The sequence below is a fragment of the Phaethon aethereus genome (genome assembly GCF_964289735.1).
Source record: "Phaethon aethereus genome assembly, chromosome: 1".
NCBI lineage: Eukaryota > Metazoa > Chordata > Aves > Phaethontiformes > Phaethontidae > Phaethon > Phaethon aethereus.
In genome coordinates, this window is record NC_138575.1 from 126,673,858 (window position 1) to 126,696,487 (window position 22,630).

The 22,630-nt window shown below is 34.8% G+C and overlaps 1 protein-coding gene across 1 annotated transcript in view; it reads left to right on the forward strand.

Moving 5' to 3' along the window:
* The window catches only part of CFAP47 (cilia and flagella associated protein 47), a gene marked incomplete at its 5' end in the record, with an annotated part of 409,359 nt that overhangs the window by 68,981 nt on the left and 317,748 nt on the right, over positions 1-22,630 (forward strand). Inside the window, 10 exons of the mRNA XM_082014136.1 lie at positions 317-533; positions 1,209-1,453; positions 2,469-2,599; positions 3,700-3,822; positions 5,252-5,383; positions 6,593-6,670; positions 7,230-7,475; positions 7,808-7,844; positions 8,974-9,068; positions 19,793-19,961. Of these exons, the coding sequence (XP_081870262.1) occupies positions 317-533; positions 1,209-1,453; positions 2,469-2,599; positions 3,700-3,822; positions 5,252-5,383; positions 6,593-6,670; positions 7,230-7,475; positions 7,808-7,844; positions 8,974-9,068; positions 19,793-19,961 (1,473 nt within the window). The remainder of the gene's footprint in view (positions 1-316; positions 534-1,208; positions 1,454-2,468; positions 2,600-3,699; positions 3,823-5,251; positions 5,384-6,592; positions 6,671-7,229; positions 7,476-7,807; positions 7,845-8,973; positions 9,069-19,792; positions 19,962-22,630) is intronic.

Below are 22,630 nucleotides of genomic sequence, written 5' to 3' on the forward strand. Positions count from 1 at the left end.
GTATTTATGATTATTCATAATGCTTTTAGTAATTAACACATTGCTTTTGCTGTTTTAATAGCTGGCTAACACAGAATTAAGAAGTAAATGTTGGTGCTGGCTCTTGAGTTGTACTACTGAAAACATTCACAGAACATGCATGGCATTTACTTCCAAAGTTCAGTGTGAATTTGTTCTGCTACAGGATTGTTCTGGCTGATTAATTCTGTAATTTGAAGGAACTAAAATGTTTTGGTCACAATGTTTTAGTAGTTATGCTTCCTTACATTAACTTTTACTTTTTAATGTTGAAGATCTTACTACTTATATATTCCAGGTCCTTCTACTATGGATTTTGGTGATGTTTGTGTGTATTCTACAACAGCCAGAAAATTGCACATCATCAATAACTTGTTAGTTCATATATGGATACAAATTGAGATTGAAATTGATGAATTACAGCAGACGAGTCCATTGTCTCAGGTGGTGCCTCCTCTTACAAAGACTCATATTCCAATTGTCTTTGAGACAAACACTCTTGGAATGTTTAAAAGGTAAGTTGCCTTATATTTGTCCTGATTTACATATTTTCTTTGCAGTAGTAGAATAAAAAAAATCATGTGGCTGGTTTAAACAGTGTAAGTACGGTAAGTGTTAATGGTGTACACTTATTTGTGGTGATATGGCAATAATTAATGCAATTTTATGTTGCAAAATTTTGCTAGTATAGTAATGTTTCTTAGGGTTTAAAAAACCCAGAAAGCTGTCCTGTCAAAAGCCCATATAGCCACAGGTATATCAGGGAAGAAAGTTGCCTATTACAGTGCATTTATTAAGAGCACTTTTATGACAAATACTGTTCTCTTTCTGGCATAGTGTTGCATCACTGTATCTGTGATAAGATCTTTTGACGCACCTCATGGGTAAATGTCTAGGCAAGCTATTTTCTAGCCTTCTGGTATGGAGATGGAACTCTCACTTTACCAATGCTGTTAAAATGACTGTATGAGGTTGATCATCCTTTGGGATGATCTTCACTTTTGTCATGATTTACGTTGTATGCAAAACAACTACAAATTGCTTTCTCTTGTCAGTCTTAACTGTATGTTCACACTCAATTGTTTTGTTAAGTATTTTCTTGCTAATGATGATATTTCACATAAATTTTACTCTGACTGCAGCATAATAAATACATAAAATATTGAGAAATACATATTTTTATGTTACAGATCTTTCACTTACACAATAAACAACCAACACCTTGGGCATGTGCTGGTAGTTGCAAAAGCAGTGTCTGTTGCACTTGAGCTGTCTGCAAGGGAACTGATTTTACATCCTATTCCTGGCTACCTAGCAGAGACAGAATTTAGAACAACTGTCAGGGTATACAATCCCAGGAACCATCCTGCTGAGTTTACTTGGAAACCTGTTATTACAGATAGAGGAACAGCATTTTCTATACAGCCAGCCAAAGGTATACTATGCAAGTACGGTGTGTGTGCACATATCTTAAATGTCAATAATGTTAAGTAAGACAAAGATTCAGCTGGTGCTATAAACTGTATTTATTAGATTTGGGTCAATATCAGTGTATCTCAAAAGTAGCATCAGATCAGAGTGTTAATACCATAGCAGCACTCCCTGTATAAGCCCTACCCTGAGTGCATACTCAGTCCAGCTTGCTGTTTCTGTGTCCAGCCAGCAATGCTTATGTAACTATTTTTGTCAGCACAGATTACTGATACTTCAAAAGTGAGGCAACTATTTAATGGCAGTTAGCAATATCATACAGCTCATCAGGATAGGAAATTTTCCAAAAGCACTGTGTGAATGAAGCTGCTAAGAAGTTGATTTAGACAGTCTGAGTGACACAAATGAAACTAATCCCAGATTGAATTCCCACTTGTATTATAGTTCAATATTTGCTAGAAGTGTGTGAGACATTAGCTTTTACCTTCTTTCCTTTGAAAGATAGTGTTCTGCAGGGGTATGTTGGATCTCCATCATTAAAAGAACTAACTGTTAAACAAATTGCCATTACACAGTTCAAACAAGATTTGGCTGGATCAGGAGCTTTGTGTGCTCTGATTCTTGAGAAAAGATATTTCTGCTGATACGAGTTCAGACTCAGTCGCAAGCAAGAAAATGTATATGGTCTTTCCCAAAGTTGTTATTCTACAAGAAGGATAGTCTGTTCTTTTATTTTTTAAAATGTTGATTGAGTAATTTATGGTGAAAAAATACCAGTGAACTTTGAGTGTGTTGTCCTGCGGTATACTAATAAACAGATTATGTAATTGTCATGAGAATTGAGAAGCTAATTTTACTTAATTCAGCACACTGTTCAACAAATTTGAAATGTAGGCTTAGTCTTCAGTAATAGAAGGCCATTTCACTTTAATGTGCTTATGTTATTTCTAATTATACAATGTAATTTGATAATTGTACATGTATATGCTATAACATGTAAATTATGCACATTTATTTAGGCTTTGTGGAGGCCTATAGAGATCTGGACTGTGAAGTTGTTTGGCATCCAGGGTTCAACTCTCCAAAAGCAGGAGAATTCAAGTTATGTGTGCGTAAAGGAAACACAATTAAGTTGAAATGTTTTGCAAAGGTAACAATTCATACAGCAGATCTAGAGAAGCAAAATGTGTGGTGTTTTTTTTTTTAAACAAGTAATTTCTTAACTATATTTCTATTACCGTGTATTCAAAAATTATTTTAATTTCATATGGCTTCTATTTGACATGTTTAACAAGAGATGATTTTTCCAAAGACGTGATCAAGAAGGCAAGAGAAAGACAATTTGCCTTTTTCTTGCTTTTGATTATGTACTTCCTTTGGCACCACAACTTAGTGGTCCTTATATATTCAGTGGTAACTCTTCTTGGCTTACTTAGTTTAGTCAAACAAAGACTGAGGGGTGGTATGAAAGTTCCTTAGATATATATTAATGGGATAAAAATCAAGGTGTGTGGGAAGGTATGTTTCAGAGCTTCAGGGTAACAATAGTCTGTAACATAATTTTATATTGTTATTTGAACATGGTATTTGTTAATTTGAAAAGAAATCTTCTGGATAGTCTTCTAAACAGTGAAATTCAGCTTAGGTTAATCATTTATTATCCTATGTTACATGCCAGGGAGTGTGAAGGAGACAGACTCTTTTTTTAAACTGTATTCTACCGGCTGCATGCTCTAGAACTTCCATTTTGGGAGCCAAGAAAACATTTCCTTTCCTTTTGATGTGCCTGCTTTCTCTTTTATTTTTTTCCCCCCATACCTTTTTTTTTCTTTTATTCCTTTTCTTTTGAAGTCTTGGAAATCGCCATATGTAAACCAGGATGTGTGTAAATTGCAATATTGGCATTTCTACTGCTGTTAAAATCTCTGAAGTATCTTATCCTGATCACACGTTTAGGATTAAAAAAAATCATGGAGCTTGTGCTGTTAAATTAAATTTAATTACATTTTATCTGTCTTGATAGACAGATATATCTCCGAGGTTGTGTCTGTTCACTTTGAATCAGATAAGCTCAATACATTGAGTAAACCTTGTCTCACATTTAAACTTTCTCTGTCTATTTGAATACTTCTAATTTATACATTTCCACAAGTATGTCAGCTCATTATGTAACAAAAAGAAAATTAGGCTGAATTATTTATTTGTACTTAATAATATGTTATTTAGTTTGCCTGTTTTCTTTTTTTATAGCTTAGTACTGCTAAAGTTCAGTTTATGGAACCAAGGATATCCTTCGGTCATAGTCCAGTGGGTTTATCTACTTGTAAGACAGCCATTCTTCAAAATACAGGGTACAATCATGCCTACTTCCAAGTAAGCTAAAATTGTTCTTAGCATATTTAACTTCTCGGGGTGGGGAGGAAGAAGGGAATTGATTTTACCAGATCAGGTTTCAGTTTTGTGTTCTCAGTTATTAGATATGCACTTACTTAAGTTTTTGTCTGGTTTTCTGAAGAATAGGAAGTCTGAATAGGAAGTCTGTCGCCCTGTCAAATTTGGATTGATGGATAGATGGACCGACAGACAAGTAATATGGTAATGGTCTAAAAGATTCTGGAAGTTTAATGAAAACCAGTGGTGAGGGCAGAACCTCATACTGGTGTACCCTATGAAAACGCAGTTACAGCTTGGATGCTTTTATATTTTGAAACACAGACCAAACTGACCAGCCATCCTATTCATACTGGCTGCCCAGTCAGTACATGCATAGACCCAGACCAGGCACAGCAAATGTGATTACTTTGCTAGACTAAAATCTGAGAGGAAGATAGGCTGTATTATGAATTGGATAAGAGATGGGATGAGATGAATGCCACAGTGGGTAAAGACTTAACACACAAATTAATAGGAAACCTAACCTGATTATTTCTACTGATTACATAATAATTTGCTGTATTTATTTAGGGAAGCAAGATAATTTTCATTAAAATACTCAGAATTTTTGTTACTACGTTGTTATGGTACTAAGAAACTTGAGTAATTTATTTTGATTTTTACCATATTTCTCTGTTTATCAACTGAGCATTGTAATAACAAGTATTATTACTACATTCTTGGAGGAGGGGCCTGAAGGAATAAAATCAGCATAACCAATAAGAAAAATAAAAACCCAAACACACCCAGCCTTTTAAGCCTCCGCAATTACTCTTAAGCCAAGAGATGGCTGGTTGGTCTTGATCATTTTCACTTATGTAGCTATACTTTAAAAAGTTACCTGTTTGGAGTGCATTAGAAGAGAAAAAATTCTATTTTGTTCTTACTAATTGTGGGTAAACCACATATTTTCTCCTAGTATTATTACTGAACTTTACAGTATTAAGATCCTGTGTCCTGTTGTCTCACTGTGAATGGCAAAAAAGAAGTGATGAATTTATGTCACTGAAAAAATGCTTTGTAGAATATTGTGGAGACTTTCTAGATAGCAAGTCTTGATTTTAATAATGTCCTGAAAACAACCTGAAAAACAGAATGTGAAATTTCCAACTGGTGTGCAAAAATTATTTCATAGTAGAAACTGACAGTCATCATGTTTAGGAATCTGTTACTTTTGTTTACCTGTATTTTTGCCCCAAACTTCTAAGTCCAAGTTAGCATTACATGTTATGAAGGTTCTCCTTGTAAGAATATAAAACCTTCATTATAGATATATCAGTATTAAAAAAAAAAAAAAAGAAAAAAAACCCAAAACCCAACCAACCCCTTCCTTTTCAGTATTATTAATGTTTCATGTTTGTGTTTGAAGGTTCTTGATTCAAATCCATTGCCTGGAATGACGATCACACCTTCTGAAGGTGTGGTACCTGTGGGAGGCCTTGCTGATCTCAAAATCTGTTTCACTCCGAACGCAAAAATGAGTTTTGATACAAGAGTGGAGGTATTCAAAACTGGAAGAACTTTGTCTTCTGCGTGTTATGTTTTGTGTCAATGTATATACATCTGAGCAACTTTTGGATTTTATCTCCAGTGTTCTAATGCTTTTCAAGGGGAAAAAAACCACAAAGGTTTTCTTACAGCAGTTGATGGCTGCTATAACTTATTCTGTTACTTTGGTCTCAGTCCTTCTCTGAAGTATCAAACCAGCCTCTCAGTTGGAGTGGTTTCATATTTTATCATTGGCAAGCTGTTGAAACTAACGTGTGATTGTCTTCAGAAGGTTGTGTATACACAGCTGCAGGTTTTATGATCTATAGAGTAGCAGGACTGGAATACTGCACTGTCTTTCATTTCTTGACTTCTTTTTGTGGTCATTGCAGAGGCAAATTTACTAGTAGATTTGATTTGATAGGAGTGCAGTAAACATCTAATCCTATTTTGTTTTCTGCATCCCCGCTTCCTGAACTTGTCCTTGGTCAGGTAAGTGAGAATGGGAAAAAGGTTGCTATCATGGGGCTGATCTTTGCTACCTTTTCTGACTCTAATCCTGGATTCTCCATTTTCTGTGGCTGCCTACATTATGCTCGCTAAACCTAGTATTATTTTTTTTTTCCACTTCTAAAACAGATGTAGCATTACTTAGAACAGTAGTATCTACTTTGTACCAGTGCCTCTGTCAAGCACTTTGTGTTGTGGTATACTTTCCAATCCTCAGAGCTGCTGCATAGATCTAACCCATCCACTCGGCTTTCTCCTGTTGGAGAAAACTGTTCATTCTAGTGATACAGCCTCCTACAACATTATTTTTGTCTTTCCTAAAACTCTGTTTTTGTTTTGTTTGTTTTTTTCAATTGACAGCTATGACTATCACAGGTATGGTATGTCACAGAGGCATGATTTGTTCTTCTCTGAAGCCACATCTCACTGGACTCTGTATATATACCTTCTAGAAAATGAAGGCATTTTCTATACCTCTTTAGATTTCCATAACAAAAATGCATTATATTGTAAGGGCAGAATTATTTTCATTACAAATTATGCTGAATGTCTCTTTCTACTCTCTATCTGTAGGGTAGGTTGGTGGTTCCTTGTGTTTTTTGTTGTTGTTTTTTTTCTTTTAACTTTTTTTTTATGTAATTATGACAGATTTGGTTAGATAGTTATGTTAAAATGACCTTGTCAACAATCACACTGTTGTCCATTCACTTAGGTAGCAGTGCGAAATTCAGGAGTACTAGTGCTTAGGATTGGTGGATTTGTAGAGATCCCTGAAGTAAACATTGATGTGGTAAGTATGAACAAATTGTAGCAGTTGGTAAGGTTCATAGTGTTTCGCTTTATCTAGATGTTAAAATGGCTTATTCTTAATTCATATTTTTCATTTTTTCCTATATTAACTTTCTGAGAAAACTATCAGAGAGAAGAACTTAAGAAGAGAAATTAGAAACTAAATGTACATATAACAATTGCACTCAATGACAGCTGACAGCTTTAGCTTTTGAATTTGACAATCTGGAAAAAGTATGTTAAAAGGGAGAGAATTTCTTTAAGGTAGTTATAGGAAAAAAAAATGCAATAAGGGGAAAAGGAATCCACTGATCTGTTTACTGAATGATGAAAACTTACCTGATGGTATAACTGGACTTATGTTTTGAATTCTAAACTGTTGCATTTTATGTCCTGGAAATATCTTAAAGATAAGGTTTATGCAAGACAATTGATTAACCGATACTGTTATTGTGATATAAATTGTGAATCTTGGAACAATTATATTTTTCACATTCTGTTCAATTATAAACTTGACTTCACAGTGCTTTGACCCATTTTTTTTTTCTTTAAACTTACAGGAACTATTTGACTTTGGTGGTGTTTATGTCAGTTCTACAAAATCGATTCCCTTTTTGCTGCAGAACAAAGGACAATCGTGCACTAGAGTGGAGTTTGATTTTTCTAAGTATAAGGATTTTAAATTGACTGCTAAGGACCATTCAGGTATTTGCTTTTGCTATATCAAAATTTTCATGAAGTCTGTCAGACTATTTCTGGTATACACATTTTCTGTTTTAAGAAAGCCTAAAGCAATTATTTTAAAAGTGCTACTTAATTTATATTAAGAGGAGACATTTTGGTTTGCCTGTAAAATGATATTTGCCAAAAATAAGTGTTTGGAAAATGTCAGGTTGCCTGTAGATTCCACACCACCCCCCCGCCCCGTAGTTGCTAAGGTATGTTAAAATAAAAAAAAAAAAAACAAACAAAAAACCAAACACAAAACCTTGAATATGTTCTTCTCACCAGTTGAAATAAAAAAAATAAATAAAAAAAATTAAAAAACCAACCAAACAAAGCCAAACAACTATACTCATTCCTTATTCATGGACTTCTACCCACTGTTTTGATAATGTTTACCCTTCACTTAATTCAGCATCTATATAAAGGTCCAGACTTTCTTCTTCCTGATGGTACAGGATGTCTGCAGGTTAACCACAGGACCTCTGTTCTGCATGATGCCCAATTCAGAATGACATTGGGGCAATATGTGCAATTAGATTGCTATTTTTTGTTTCTTGATAGAACTAGTGCAGATTCTTTTCCTTCACTCATTGTTGCTCATCTCTTTTCTACTTCAGTCCTGGCAATGTCCTTTGCTGTTCCAACATCTTTATTCACAAGACAATTTTGCAGCTATGCTTCCTATAGCTTCTTGTCCCTGCGAGCTCAGGGAATTGGGACTCTTTCTGTTGCAAGACAATATTGTAATATTTAGTTGTGTCTTTATGTAGAACTATATGTGGATGATTACAAAAAATGATCTGACAAGAACAGAGGGGTTTTCTAACTATGTGGTGGACTTCAAAGGGAAGGTGAGGGCTCCTAGTCAGTCATCGTAACTTGGAAGAGAACTGTAAGACTATGTACAAGAGGCAACTAGCCAACATGGGAATCTACTCATTGCACGTGATTTCTAGATCAGAGTTTGTGCTTAAAACAAGTAATGTGACATCCAGTCAGGTCCAGTACTCTTCAAATGGTGGATGAGATAAGTACTAGATGAATACTGGTCCTGATGTTCCAGGATGAATACTGAACTCAGAGGAATGTTACCTTGTTTATTGAAAACCCATGCTTCTGCCAGTGCCTTAAATTAGGCATGAAAGTCTGAAAAATGAAGCAAGCCTTACTGTTAACCTGATGTAGTGTAGATTATGCCTAAAAGTAATTTAGGAAAACAGTTTCAGCCAACGATTTTTCTCCCTGTGGTATTATTTTTCATTAATTAGTTAACTATTTTTGCCTAACGCTTTTATTCAAAGGTGAAAAAAAAGTGTTTGTTTTGTGTTTTTTCCTCAAATATTGTGTTCTCCCAAATCAACAACTTTAATGAAAGTTGCTGGTGATTAACACTTCTCAAAATTACCTCCAGAATCCTTATGAGAGATACTGTATTCATCTGTAACTTTGTGAGAAATGTTTACCATACAAATATATAGATAACTTATGTTGGAAATCACTCTGAAGTACTGCAACTATTACAAAGTTGATATTTAGTGTAATAACATCTGTAACTTGGTTCTGAATTTTGTTTGACAGTGGTTGACTGCTGTTCTTCAAAGCCTTATTTGTATGCAGTTAACTTAAAGGGAAAGTCAGCTTTGCAATGCTTGCTGTCCTTCATGCCAGAAGAGGTAGGTTTATGGGGCAGTGGTCATTATGCTAAATTAAAATCATGTTCTGTGATATTTCTGGTGAAAAAATATAGACATTTTAGATGCACATTTTAACGTGTGCAATACAGTTTTACAATAGTAATCCTATTCTTAAGAAAAGAAGTTTTGAGATAACCTTTATATAACTTTTGCTGCTTTCCTTCAGTGTTTGCATACACAAAGAAAACACACTTTCTCAATGACTTAAAAGTAGAAAAGGTATAAACTTAAATTGAAATGGCTTGCCACTCATTCAATAAATCTTTCAACAAACTGTCAGCCATTTTCTTTTTGCAGTTATTCGTGCTTTAACTCTCAGGTGGCCCAGGGACTGCAAAAATAGGGGAGTTTTATGTGTCATAAAGATTGGCAAAGTTGCTTTCCGATTGAGCTATTTGAGGGAAATAAACTGAAGATATAAGACTTTATGGGTTAGTTTTACATTGGGAAAATAGCATTTTGTTGGCAGTAGGTGTCAATAGCGAATAGTGCTATAGCAAATTTTAAATCTAAACCTATTGAACAATGCTTCAGAAATTGAGGATTTGGGGTTTCCACATATTTGGAGAGCGATGAACTGAAAGAAAACTTAGTCTTTGATATTATGAACCAGCTTCAGAACAAGCAGCTGGGTACCACTTCTACAGCACATAAACCTGTTGCATTAGCTGCATTTTTATGTCAAAAAAATAAATGATTATGGGAGACGATGCATCTTGGAAGGGTCAACAATACTCTTTTTTTCACTTCCCACGCTTCCAACACTTTAGTTTTTGAATAAAAGGGAATTCCTTTGTTTAAAGCATAATTCATATAATATTTGCATATTACAGACTGTTGCTGGTAGCACTGTGATTTTCTTCCTCTTATTACTGTTCGCTTAGATTCTGTGTATACATTGAAGGTATTGTGAAATAACTGATGGTGTGAATTTATAGCACATTCACTACTATGAGATTATTTTTCCTGACAGAACATGAGTCAATAGATTAACAAAAAATTAGCTATTTCAAACTGAATTATTTTCCTCCTATAACATAACAGGTCTTGAGGTTAAGGGAGAAGCAGTAGATGTCGTATCTTTAATTAGCTTGACACTGTTTGATGTCACATTCCCATAAGCGAGGTGGTCAGATTTAGACTAGACACAGTGTTAGGAAAGTGTGTAATTGTTTGCAAAATATCACCAGTGATCTGTTGTCAAACTGGAGAGAAACTCAGTAAGGAAAAATGCTGACATTTTCGTTTAGGTATGAAGGGTAAATAATATTAAATGCAAGACTAGATAATGCTGTTGGAGTAATCTATGTGTTTGGTATTGTAGACCACAAGCTGAACAGGAATTAAGAGCAGAGGCAGACACTGTGCTGGTATATATATAAATAGGAGTAATGTTAGTAAAGCAAGTAAAATAATTATTCTAATCAATGCTGATAACACATCAGCTGGAACACTTTTCATTTGAGATGCCATGTTTAAAGAAAGAAGTGGGAAAATTTCCCATGGCAAGAAGGTCCAAAAAAAAGCAATGGGAAAAATCGGAATTCCAGACAGCACAAACTGTGTGAAAAATGTAACTAACTTCCAATAGCCTGTGGAATTTATATATGCTTGTTCACTGCAGTAGATAGATAATGAGTAGTGGGTTTAAATTATGCCAGGTGGATTAGATTAGATACAAAAAAATCATTGTAGCAGAAAGTCAAATATTGGAGTAAATTACCTGAGAAAATATCTCCATTATTGAAGACTCTTAAGAAGGGATTGGATAAGCATCACCAGAAATGCTTCACTCTATCCCAAGGGGACAAGTCATCTGTCAGACAATCAAATTTATGCATTGTAAAATGATATTCTACCAGTATGTTGTTGCTCCAAAGACAAAACTCTGTCCCCACTAAGGCCAGTGTTAAGACTCTTAGTAATTACAATAGTACTTCTTAGCAGTTGTTTCTTACTAAGTGTAAAATTCAAGCCAGTTAAACAATAACTTATACAAAGTAATATAGATTTTTGGTTTAAAATGATGAAATTGGAATGTGGAATAGCTAGCTTCCCTTACAAATAATAAGTAGTACATAAAATAGTGTGGAGCCTATTGTAAAACAAATATGGGGAAAAGATTGATTAAACTTTTAATGAGTAGGTATATATTATTACTGTTCTTACAGCCAAGCTCCAAAACTTAATTAGTTTTGATTTTTATTTTACCAGTAAAGTCCTCTGAGATGTACATTTCTTTTACAAAAGCAACCTGTTGTAACAGCATTCCCTTAAAGAACATTTTTCAGTTTATAGGTATTCAACAACATTTTAAATTTTTTGTTCTAATTGAAAGTTTGTCAATAGAAATGAGAAACAAAATGCTGCTTCGTAACTGCCAGTTAGCATCTAGTAAACCATAGATTATAAGGCTAAACAGTGAAAGTAAATGGTTGCTAGAATTGTAATGCCCTTCTGTAAGAATTTTCCAAATCTCCCAAAGTTGCATTCTTTCCTGTTTTTCATTTTGTATCATCTGATTACTTTGGAATAGAATATACTTACTTTTGAGGGGCTTGCTCTATTTGTAGATTAAATGGGAACAGTGTAATGATGGTACAATTAATACTTTAGCTTAGCTAAGCTAGTGGTTAAATTTTTTAAAAATGTTTTTCTTTTTTTCTTCAACGTCTGTACAGAATATTCAGTTAAGAGTTCTATAAAAATAGGATACCACAACTGTACTGATTTAAAAATGATAAATAGGGTCTAGAAATACTGCAATAGGGTCTAGCAATATTGGTCTATGTATGATACAAGGGTGCATACTGTGTGTAAGTTTTAACAGGTAACAATAGTTTAACTTCCAAGGCCTCAATTTCAATTTATTTTCATAAAACAATTATATTTAAGTCTTGTCAAGTATCTTACAGAGGTATTTCTAATCTACACTGTAGATGCAGTTTTCTTTTTTTTTCCTTTAATCTCAGTAACTAGAGGCACTCAATTGCATGTAAGGTCTAAAACACATACATATTCATGGGATCCATAACCTGAAATCTAACAGCTCTGTTATTGCTTATGACATTGGCTTTCTCTGGTGATAGTGCTGCTGTACAACGTGATCCTTTATTCTCCACTCTTGTGAAAAAGTGTAGTGGAAGGTCAGTCATCCCCTTACAGACTAGTGAAATATCAACTCACTATAATCCCATATGCCTGCCACCTCCTACCTCACACCCAACTATCAAACCAGGGATTTTATTTGCCTCCCAGTACTCTATTTCCCATTGTTACAATTGACCTCTTCTCTAGACTTCAACTTGCAACCCACTGGTGGTCAAGTTAACATTGCTGAGAGTTAGTGCAGTGCTGAGAGCTGGCAGCAATGGTGCTGACTAAAGTTAGAAGAAGATAACTTTGAAAACTAAATGTGTTGCCCAGTATGGCATGACTAAAGGAAGCATCTGGAAATATATGTACCCCCCAGGATGCTGTAGCTTTTCTTTAATTAAACTCCTGCAAAGTAGAATGCTCATAAAAAGCATAGTTCTGTTAAGAAAGTGGTCCAAGTACCCGCATCTCTTACTGTGATCAAAAACTGTCAGTAGTTACTGATGCTTAAAACATTCCCCATTGGATCTGAGTTCTCTGTCATTCTACCTCATGTGGATTTCCCCCTTTTCTCACTAGGTTTCTTCCTTCTCTTTTCTGACTTTCCAGTCTTGAAAAAACTCTTATCTTCTCTGTATGTTGAGCTTCCCCTATTCAGGTTTCACAGTTGCAAGCGCTGTTTCCTGTCTCTGCACTTGAACAGCTGTTTCTCTGATCTCATCACCATTTTCTGGACAAGTGCTCTTACCCAGCTTACCTCCCAGCTGCTACAAACCTTCTGTATTCCATCAAGCCACATTCTTTTCTGTCTGCCTTCTGGTTCTACTAAAACTTCCTGCTGTTGTTGTAGTCATTACTGACAACACTACCCTGTAAACCAACAAAAACCTACTATATTGATGTTATTGTTAAGAAAGTAGATACTAGAACTAAGGAAAAATTAAAACAAAATAATTCAGAAGTGTTGATAAAAAAATAATCCCACATGCATGAAATTATTTTAGTATGCTTTAAAATTTTATTAAAAATGCTTGAATTAGTAATGAAAAGTTTCGAGTAATTTAGTCTTGAATGCAATCTTGAATTCTGCTGCTAAAAATCAAGTTGGCAGTAACTTTCCTACTGCCTCAGAAAGTGTCAAATAATAAACAAAGTACATAGGAGTTCTGAATAGCTCCTACAATTTTCACTAAAACTTAGCATGTACAAATAACATGTGACATCAAAAGATGCTCTTAGAGATGAAGTATATTAACATGCTTATAATATCTAAAAAAAATTTGAGATAATTCTCTCAATATTCTAAGTCATAAAATTGAGTCGATACATTATAGATAAGGCTAGGATGCTGCTCAGACACGGCCTGACTGTGCCTTCCTGTTATTCCAGCGTCTCAGAAGGTGTTAGGGATGACAGGGCTCTCTGCCTCACTGGAGAGAATTTAACCTTGGTGTTCTTCTGGCTGTGAAAGTCAGAGCTGTAAGTGAAAGCAGTGTACAAAAATATATATAAATAGGTAAGCTAGCAAGTACTTCTTAATATCATATTTTTATACAGGCTGTGTGCTGCTTTCCTTGCTGTTTTGATATAGCTTTATTTGAGAGGCAATTCAATTAAGTTTTAGGGTTTTTTCACTGCACTATAAGGAGGTTTTACCAGCTTGAATGCCTGATGGGCTAGGCAGGGTTCTCATTTCAGAGCTGAATTGAATAGAACAAAAATTCCTGGTAATTGAACAAAAAACAAAACCAAAAAACCCCATGACTGTCTGGCCAAATATCTGTTGTAGCTCTCTCATCCCTATGCAGAGACAGAGCTAAGATTTATTACTAATAATATTATTTATTGATTGATTGCCAAGGGTGATTATTTTTGAACTTAGTTTTAAATCGTATTGTCCAAGACGCATAGAAGCATGGCTCTTCTGACCATGGTGCTCTTTCTAAAAGCTACCTGTCCAGGTAACAGTAAGGAACACCTCATTCCTTTGGTTTTGTGCCAGGGAAACAGGTAGCAGGTGGTCACTTTAAATATTTGCTCACCTTGTTCCTCAACTGTTAATGTGTTTCTCCAGGCAGGATGATCCACTTGCTAGCAGCAGTGTTATGCATGGTCTGGTGTGAAAGCAGGGACAGCAAGGTGCAGGAGTGTACTGCTTCAAAATGACGTTTTTCTTCTTTTCTTTTTTTTCCCCCTTTCTTTTCCTTTTTTTACCCTTCTGGAAAATAACAAGTTCCAGCATCTTGGAAAAAAGACAAAACGCACAGCTGCATAATATTGAAGTGTATGAGGGCCTTTGATTGAGATAAATAGAGCAAGTCACACCTGTCAGAGCTTATTGCTTAAGCTTTTTGTGGGGAAGTGACAGGTGGTTTGGGTTTCTTTTTGGCATTTTTAATGATGTAATCTTTTTTTTTAAATGAAAGAACAGAATTCATGGTGTAAGAAATGAATACTATGGAAAAATCTGCAGCTGTGGAATTTCAGGGTATTGCTGGTGTACCATCTCTGACTGTATATACGGGTTAATATTTAGTTTTATTTCAGTGTTTTGAATGATGGCTTTGAACACTAATTACATTATTCATTATGGAAAGCTGCTTATCTGTGATATAAAGCTGGAGAATTTAGGTTGCATGAAAGATTGAAGTATGTTTTAAGGAAAACATCATATTAAACCTGAGGGAAAGTGAGAATGTATATTGTATACAGTTGCAGGTCATAAACTGTTGGTTTTGCAGCTAGGTTTAAATTTGAATCAAACTGTTTTTTTTAATGTACATTACATTTTCTCTCTCCTTCAATAACTGCTGAATTTGTATGTTTTTAGTGCTGTAAATAAATAAACTTTAAAATCAGCCTTTACACAAAAATTCAGTGACTTCTAATGTTCAAGATATTTCAACAGTCTGCATGTTATTATATGCTAAATACAAGAGTATTATCCTTTACAGATGTTTTAACTTAAGTTATAAATTAACTTAGAGATTTACGGGTAATTCCCTGTGAAGTTGTACTTTGAAAGCAAATACTGTAATTTTAGGGAGATGTCACATATTCTTTGTGCTAAATAAACTATGTTGTTCCGGGATTTGACAGCAAAATTTATACTCAACTTTGAGAATATGTGCTGTATTACAATAATAATTAGCAAAATATATTTTATAAAGCATAAACTATATTATTGCATTGCACTACTTTACATTGGGGTAAAGATAGAAATGAAGTAACTGCTTTAAAAGTGTGTTTTGAAAATAACTTAATTTTTTTTTTCTACTATCAGATTCTGCCCCCAACCTGACAACTGTGCTTGAGTTTGTTTAATTTTTTTATGCATGGATTTTATATAAAATACTGTTTTAATTGTCATGAGTGCTGGGGTGGTTGTTCCCCCTTTTGTTTCTTTCAGTATACTGAGTATTTAGGCCTGAGGCAGGAAGCCATTCAGCTATGTTCACTCCCCAATGTTGGGCTTAGAGGTATTGTGCACTTTGTATCAAACCTATATCATAGATTCAAATGAGTTTTGGTAGCAGAGCTTTCTTGATCAGTCAGATTTCTTAAAATCAACAACTTTTATTTATCAATTCTAGCAAAAAAAATTGGAAGGTGTTTTAAAATGCCCTCTAAATAACAATTTGCAGGAATATCAATTTTATTTAAGGAATTGTGAATTTGTGATGGCAGCCTACACAAGCTTGTCCATTTCTGGCATCATTTGGAGGTGTTCCACGTGAACGCATAACAAAAAGCTGCTCTCACGTGACTAGTCTTTTTAAAGCTTCTTTTGAAGTATTTTAATTGCCAAAACAACCACTTTGTATATTATGCCTCCTTTCCAATTAATGTAGGTAATTAATGTAAATCAGGACAGCAAAAATATTTCTAATAATGATATAAACAACCTTGAGTGATTGTGAAAGAACTCTCTCTAGGCTGGTTGCTTCCTGCCCCTCCCTGTTTTCTCTGGTTTATGAAGTTAAATGCAGCTTCAGAAAAATTTCTCAGTAGATAACTAACTATATTCATACATTATACTATGAATTATGCTAAGTAATAGTATAAGGATTTTTTTCTGAAAATATTGTGATTAATTTTTTTGAGTATATAATCTTACAAGAGAGAATTTTCCATTAAGGAGATGCAGAAATTAAAAATGAATCTGTTTTTTTTCCCCCTGAAAATATATACAAAAAGAAAAATAATGATTCTACTTGCAAAGTGAAGTCCTAAAGAGATGAAATTTAAATTTTAATTTTGTTTCTGTAATCACAGAATCATAGAATAATTTGGGTTGGAAGGGACCTTTAAAGATCATCTAGTTCAAACCGCCCTGCAGTGAGCAGGGACATCTTCGACTGGGTCAGGTTGCTCAGAGCCTCGTCCAACCTGACCTTGAATGTTGCCAGGGATGGGGCATCTACCACCTCTCTGGGCAACCTGTGCCAGGCTTTCACCACCCTTGTGAAAATTTTCTCCCTTACATCTAGTCTAAATCTACCCCCTTTTACTTTAAAGCCATTACCCCTCATCCTATTGCAACAGGCCCTGCTAAAAAGTCTGTCCCCATCTTTCTTATAAAGGGCCCTTTAAGTATTGGAAGGCTGCAATAAGGTCTCCCCGGAGCCTTCTCTTCTCCAGGCTGAACAACCCCAACTCTCTCAGCCTGTCTTATTAGGAGAGGTGTTCCACCCCTCTGATCATTTTTGTGGCCCTCCTCTGGACGTGCTCCAACAGGTCCATGTCTTTCCTGTGCTGAGGGCTCCACAGCTGGATGCAGTACTGCAGGTGGGTCTCACCAGAGCAGAGTAGAGGGGTAGAATCCCTTCCCTCAATGTGTGTATGTATGTGTTTATGTGTATGAATTATAATATGATTTCTAGGTATATAGAATTTTAAAAGGACTTTTCATTTGCAGTACAGGTTAGTTAATGTGCAGTTAATGAGGCAAAGATATGTATGAATGAAAGAAAAGGTCTATGATTTGTTCTCAGTTATATAAACACATTTCTATGAGTTATGTTTACTCTGAATTTGGACCGTTGTACTTCAAAGCAAATACAGGTTTTCAGTGAACACCATGTCCTACATGTAGTGAATTGAGTGTCTTGTACATATTTGGTTTTGTTTGCCAGTTCTTAGCAAATAAAACCCTTGTTGCATAGTAAGACTATTTCCTGATAGTGGGGATGTAAAACAAATTTTGAACAGCTGCTTTGGGAGAGGGATGAAGGGATTCCACCTTTTGTTGTCTGACCTAAACATACTAAACATAACATCCTTGATGAAGAACAATTGCAGTGCTAGACTGTAGACTTTTACATAGCTAATGAGCTAATGATATCTATTGTAGACTTAAGTACTTTGAGCTTACGAAACTTTAAAAACTTTGTCCTATTATATTGTTATATATGTCATGCATGCTAGGAATGGAAAGGGTTTTCTAGCTTACTTTTTTACTGCAACTCTTGGCAACTGTGCTTCAGTTGTTAAATTGCCCATGTAGGAAAAGTACCTGCTGGTTATAGGGACCTGCCGAGGCTGGCAGGAAGCTCAGAACCTGAGATGTGCACTGAGACATGCAATCATCTTTTCTATATTCTCCTTACAGTGACCCATAGTGCTTGGGAGATAAGTTGGTTATTTATGCAGCATTTTGCATATTACACTTCTGAAGGTGTATGCAGGGTACACTATAACCAATATAGCAAACTTCTCATACAGCCAAAGGAGTGTGACAGAATCTTTGGATTGTGTCTGTGTTGACTGTTGTATGAGATTTTTGATCTAGGGAGTCCTGTAAATCTCTCTCTCTTTCTGGTGTTGGTTCACTTTACAGTTTTCTCTTACATACATATTTTAACAGCTATCAGGGTTACCAAATAATGATGTATTCAGTTCTATTCTATCAAACTTTTCTTATGATTTTGGAAAAAGTTTTAAAAGATTTTTTGATGGATTTCACAGCCTTGAAATGCAATGGTTATCACTTTCAAATATAAGAAAAGATAGTCAGTTCTTTCTCTAAAACTGTAAGGAGCCACTTTTGTTAGTGATGTGAAATCATGTATTTCACATACTTTGAAGTGCAAGGAACTTCTCGCACTATAAAGAAAAGATCATTTTCAGTCTAATTTTTAGTTATGTGGTTTTATTCCACAAGAGCATATTTTGAAGATGTAACTTGAATTATTTTATGTGGGTGACTTGAGATACTAAAAATAGAAGAGTATGTAAATCAAATCAGGAGATTTTTACTCAATCTTTATGACACTCCTTGAGACTTAGTTACTAAAAAATCTTAAATGACATTCACCATGTTAATTTTGAAAAGCCAATTCTATGTTATAAAATCTAATCATTATCAGATTTGAAGCGTCAGTATAAATCAAGGTACTGTGGTGATCTCACTAGAAAAACTTCCCCTCATCCCATGCTTTCCTCTTGCTAATGTTCCACAAGGCTCAGCACACATCTCGCTCACCAGGAGTTCATAATGGTGTGTTACAAACCCTGCTGGAACTCCAAACAGTGTAAGTGCTGTGTGCATGATTCTCATTATCTAAGCTCTGTGTTGTTTCTTTTAAAGATGGATATGTGCCTCATGTCCTGCTTTAGGACATTTTTTTTTTTCTTTCCTGTCATTTATATATTCTATTCAGTACCACATATGTGAAAGCGAAGCATGATGAACTATTTTCTGCAGTTTTTGAAAGCGTTTAAATGATTCATAACTTCTTTATATAGCTGGTTTTACTGCAAATTTTAAGCAGCATGCAGATTTTATAGGCCAGAGTTATTGATACCTTTTTGTCTGGAGAACATACTGCTCTAGTGTGTTGCTTCTTGGAAAGACAGAGCAACAGGCAAGAAATGCCTCCTTGAAAGTACACTGTGAAATAAATCTGGCCTCTCTAGTGCAGAGTTTATCAAAAAGGATGATTTTGTAAAAAACATGCTTTTAAATTCTAAACCCTACTTGTTTGGGGGTATGATACAGAGATAAAACTAGGATCAAAATTGCTGGAATTTGGACTTCTGGAATTTGGTGACGTTCAGTGTCAAAGATTTTAAGAGGAGGGTTTCTTTTGTTTTTCTTTTTTCTTTTTTTTTTTTTTATTTTATTTTTTTAACTCATTTTCCGCCTTGATCTTGGAGCCCGTTTCGTCTATGCTGGGTATACCGTAACAGCTGACCTTTTTTCTTCAGTGTTTGAGAAAGGCTTTCTTAACTTACGTAGCTTTGTTTTCCCCCTCTTTGCTGGCACTTATACGTTTGGACCACTGCTCCAATCTTTTTTCACTCAAGAGAGTGGTTGGAGAGGAACACAATACAGTGATTTACCAGAAGCCTTGTCTGTAGCAGTGCTGATAACCCTGATCCTTTTGGGCATACAGTTTTTTGCTCAGTGGGAGGAAAAAATGGCTGACCACTGCTTACTTAAAGGACTGATACTGAGTGCTAATAAACAACCATCCTATTAATATAACGATCAGATCCTAAATTAATTTCAAGACTTCTTCTGAAATAGTAATACCAGTCACATGGTTCGAGAAGTACTTAATTTCCTTTGGGAAAGTGACCACAATGCTATTTTTGTCCTTTAGGTGGCAGCATATGACTTCACTCTTCCAGTTAATACTCCTCAGGCTGGCTTCCCATTGACACAGCCAAGCTCTGTATCTGCAACTTCTGTTGGATCTGTAAAGCACATCGTTGCTCCTTGGCCACAGGCGGTGACTGTGGCTGTTCCACTCTGTAGAGTTAAAGCAGTTGGTAGGTAAACTCGGGACTTAAGCAGATGGTGGATACTTATATTTGTAGTGATGTTTTTGCTTGTATTCTAATTGCAGAGAATTACTACATAACTGAAATTTGATTGCTAAGTGTGTAATTTGTAAATTTCTTGGAAACTTGCAAAATTTTCAAATTTTGATTTGTATTTTTAAATAATGTGTAAAGATGAACTTTCTATACATGCTTATGATGTGCTGGGAAAATATTTTTTTTTTCATATAGACATTTACCTTATATAAAAATTAGTTTACCCAAACTCATTTTTGTTTCTATTAATTTGTTAGTATTTCTAGACTTCAGTGTTTACAGCAGTTCATCTGAAAAGTGTAGTAAAGTAATATGTCATTCATACTCTTTTTTTTTTCTAGTCTTACCCTGTAAAAGCTAGGAGCTCTAACTATATTCAAAACTCTTTAAAATGCCTCTGACTGGCCCTGATCCCATCTGAAAGAACTGGTGGTAATTTAGTCCATTTGCTTCTGTTTGCTTTTATGTGGAGAGCTGCACTCTTCTGCCCTGTAAGGGTTTGTTAATGGCCAAAGTTGAGGCTGTTTGCCTGCAGAAAAAATTAATATCTTTAATTATTCTTATCTACTTTTCTTAGAAATAATTTGTGGTTGTCTTTAGTCTCCTGTCTGATCCTTATGGTCATATAGACCTACACATTATGAATACTTGAATCCACTGCTTTCCTCGTCTCAATTTTTGTTTGAGATGAGACTTAAGTGCTCTGAATGTCTTCCTGGAATGATGTTTGTCTGGTGTTTAGACATCTTGGGAGCACTGAAGGAAGCTTGTCCAATTAAATGTGTAAAAGCAACTCCAATTTATTAGGTTTTATCTATGGTTGGATTTTTTTGTTGTGCGTTTTGTTTTTTTTTTTTCCCCTCTGTAGGGCTTTAACTTAAGTCTTACTTTTGAGATCTTCTAAGATATCAAATGAATCTGAGAGACCTTCTTTAGATCCTGTCATGAAAGCAATTTCATATTAAACTTTTCTAAATATATTTAGTTTAAGAACATGTAGAATAAAGATATATGTACATATGTATATGATATTATTAGAAAGCATGTGTCTAAGTAAAAAAATAATGAATGAAAATGACAGATTTCTAGTGCAGAAGTGATTTATGTAACCTCAAGAAAAAAGAAAATGTTTATTTCATTTTCCCCTTCTCTGTGGAATAATGAATCAATACAATCAGTCTCACTAATAAATGACAATCTTATCTAAATTTTATCACAATTTCATACTTCTGCCACATAGGATTTCTTCAAAGTACCAGTATAGGCCAACAACAAGTAATCATAGTATTAAAGTGAATATATAATACTTTCAATTCTAAGAAATAGTTGGAAAAAATGAAGTGTGGCTTCTATTTAAATTTAAGTATTGGAATTACATTCTTAATGGGAATTTTGATGGGCTAGGAGGAGGGAGAGAAGTCTAAATAAATGTCTTGAGTACTCAGTATTTCACATAATCACATAGATGTAGGCAGCTAGCCAATTTATTTTTACTGTTAAAAGATAAATTGATAATTTTATTACATTCTGACAACTTAAAAACAGTCTGTTATTGATTCATCATTTCAGATTATCATTTTAAAAATTAAAAGTCGGTAAGATGCATCTTGCAAGTTCTAAGTTGTGATTTGACAAATATGCCTAATTATCACTATTGTGTGCTTTATGGCACATTTGTTTCCCACACTGACACATTTTCTTTTTTCCCCATGACAGTTTTTTGTGGTTGGCTGGGATGGAGACTGCACAGGACAGTGCAGCTGGCACTTAAATCAATAGTTTATATCTGATATTTGTACTTGGGATTGCTCACCCTGAGAAAAGAATCACAATAATCTTGGAGTAGTCAACCCAGTCTTTTAACTTCAGTGTAGTCAATATGTTTTCAATCCATCATGGGTATTTTTTTAAAAACAAAGTTTGTAGACTGCTTCAGCACATAGGAAGGAAAACATGTCTCTTACTTAAATACTTGTAAGCCTTTTCCCTTGGAGACTGATTATTGCTATGTAAGAAAGCACTGAAAGAGGAAAAAAAATACAACAAAACAAAATAGCAAACTCAACTGGAAGAGACACAAGCCCTACCTCTGCCAGCCACTACGGAAGAGGACATATTATCAATGTAATGACCTCATGTGAGATGACTTTTTTTTTTTTTAAATAATCAATCTCACAGTTTTTTTCATGGGGTAGATAATTTCCTTTCCTTTCCCTCCTACTCTTTCAGTTGTGCTGTGTTTTCCTTGTACAGGCAGTTTCTATGAGAGGTGAGGACTTCATGAGTGACGTAATTGCATATTGGTGGAAGCATTCCAGCAGATTAAGTTCCTACTTTGAAACAATATTAGTTTATAGAATTTATATGCCTGTGTTTTAGAGAAATACAGATAGTATTGTTTACATAATGTGAGCTATGTGATTAGGAAATCCTTTGGGATAAAGGAGAGAAAAGAATTGATCAACATGCTTCTGGGCTGTGTGTGAAAGAAACCTGCAGACTTTAATAAAAGGTTACTGTATATTTGCTAGTTTCATTTGCAGTGTTTAATCAAGAAGCAAAAGGAGACTGTGGGAAGGAGAGACCTTTGTTTTTATAAAACCTCACTTTAAACTTCATCC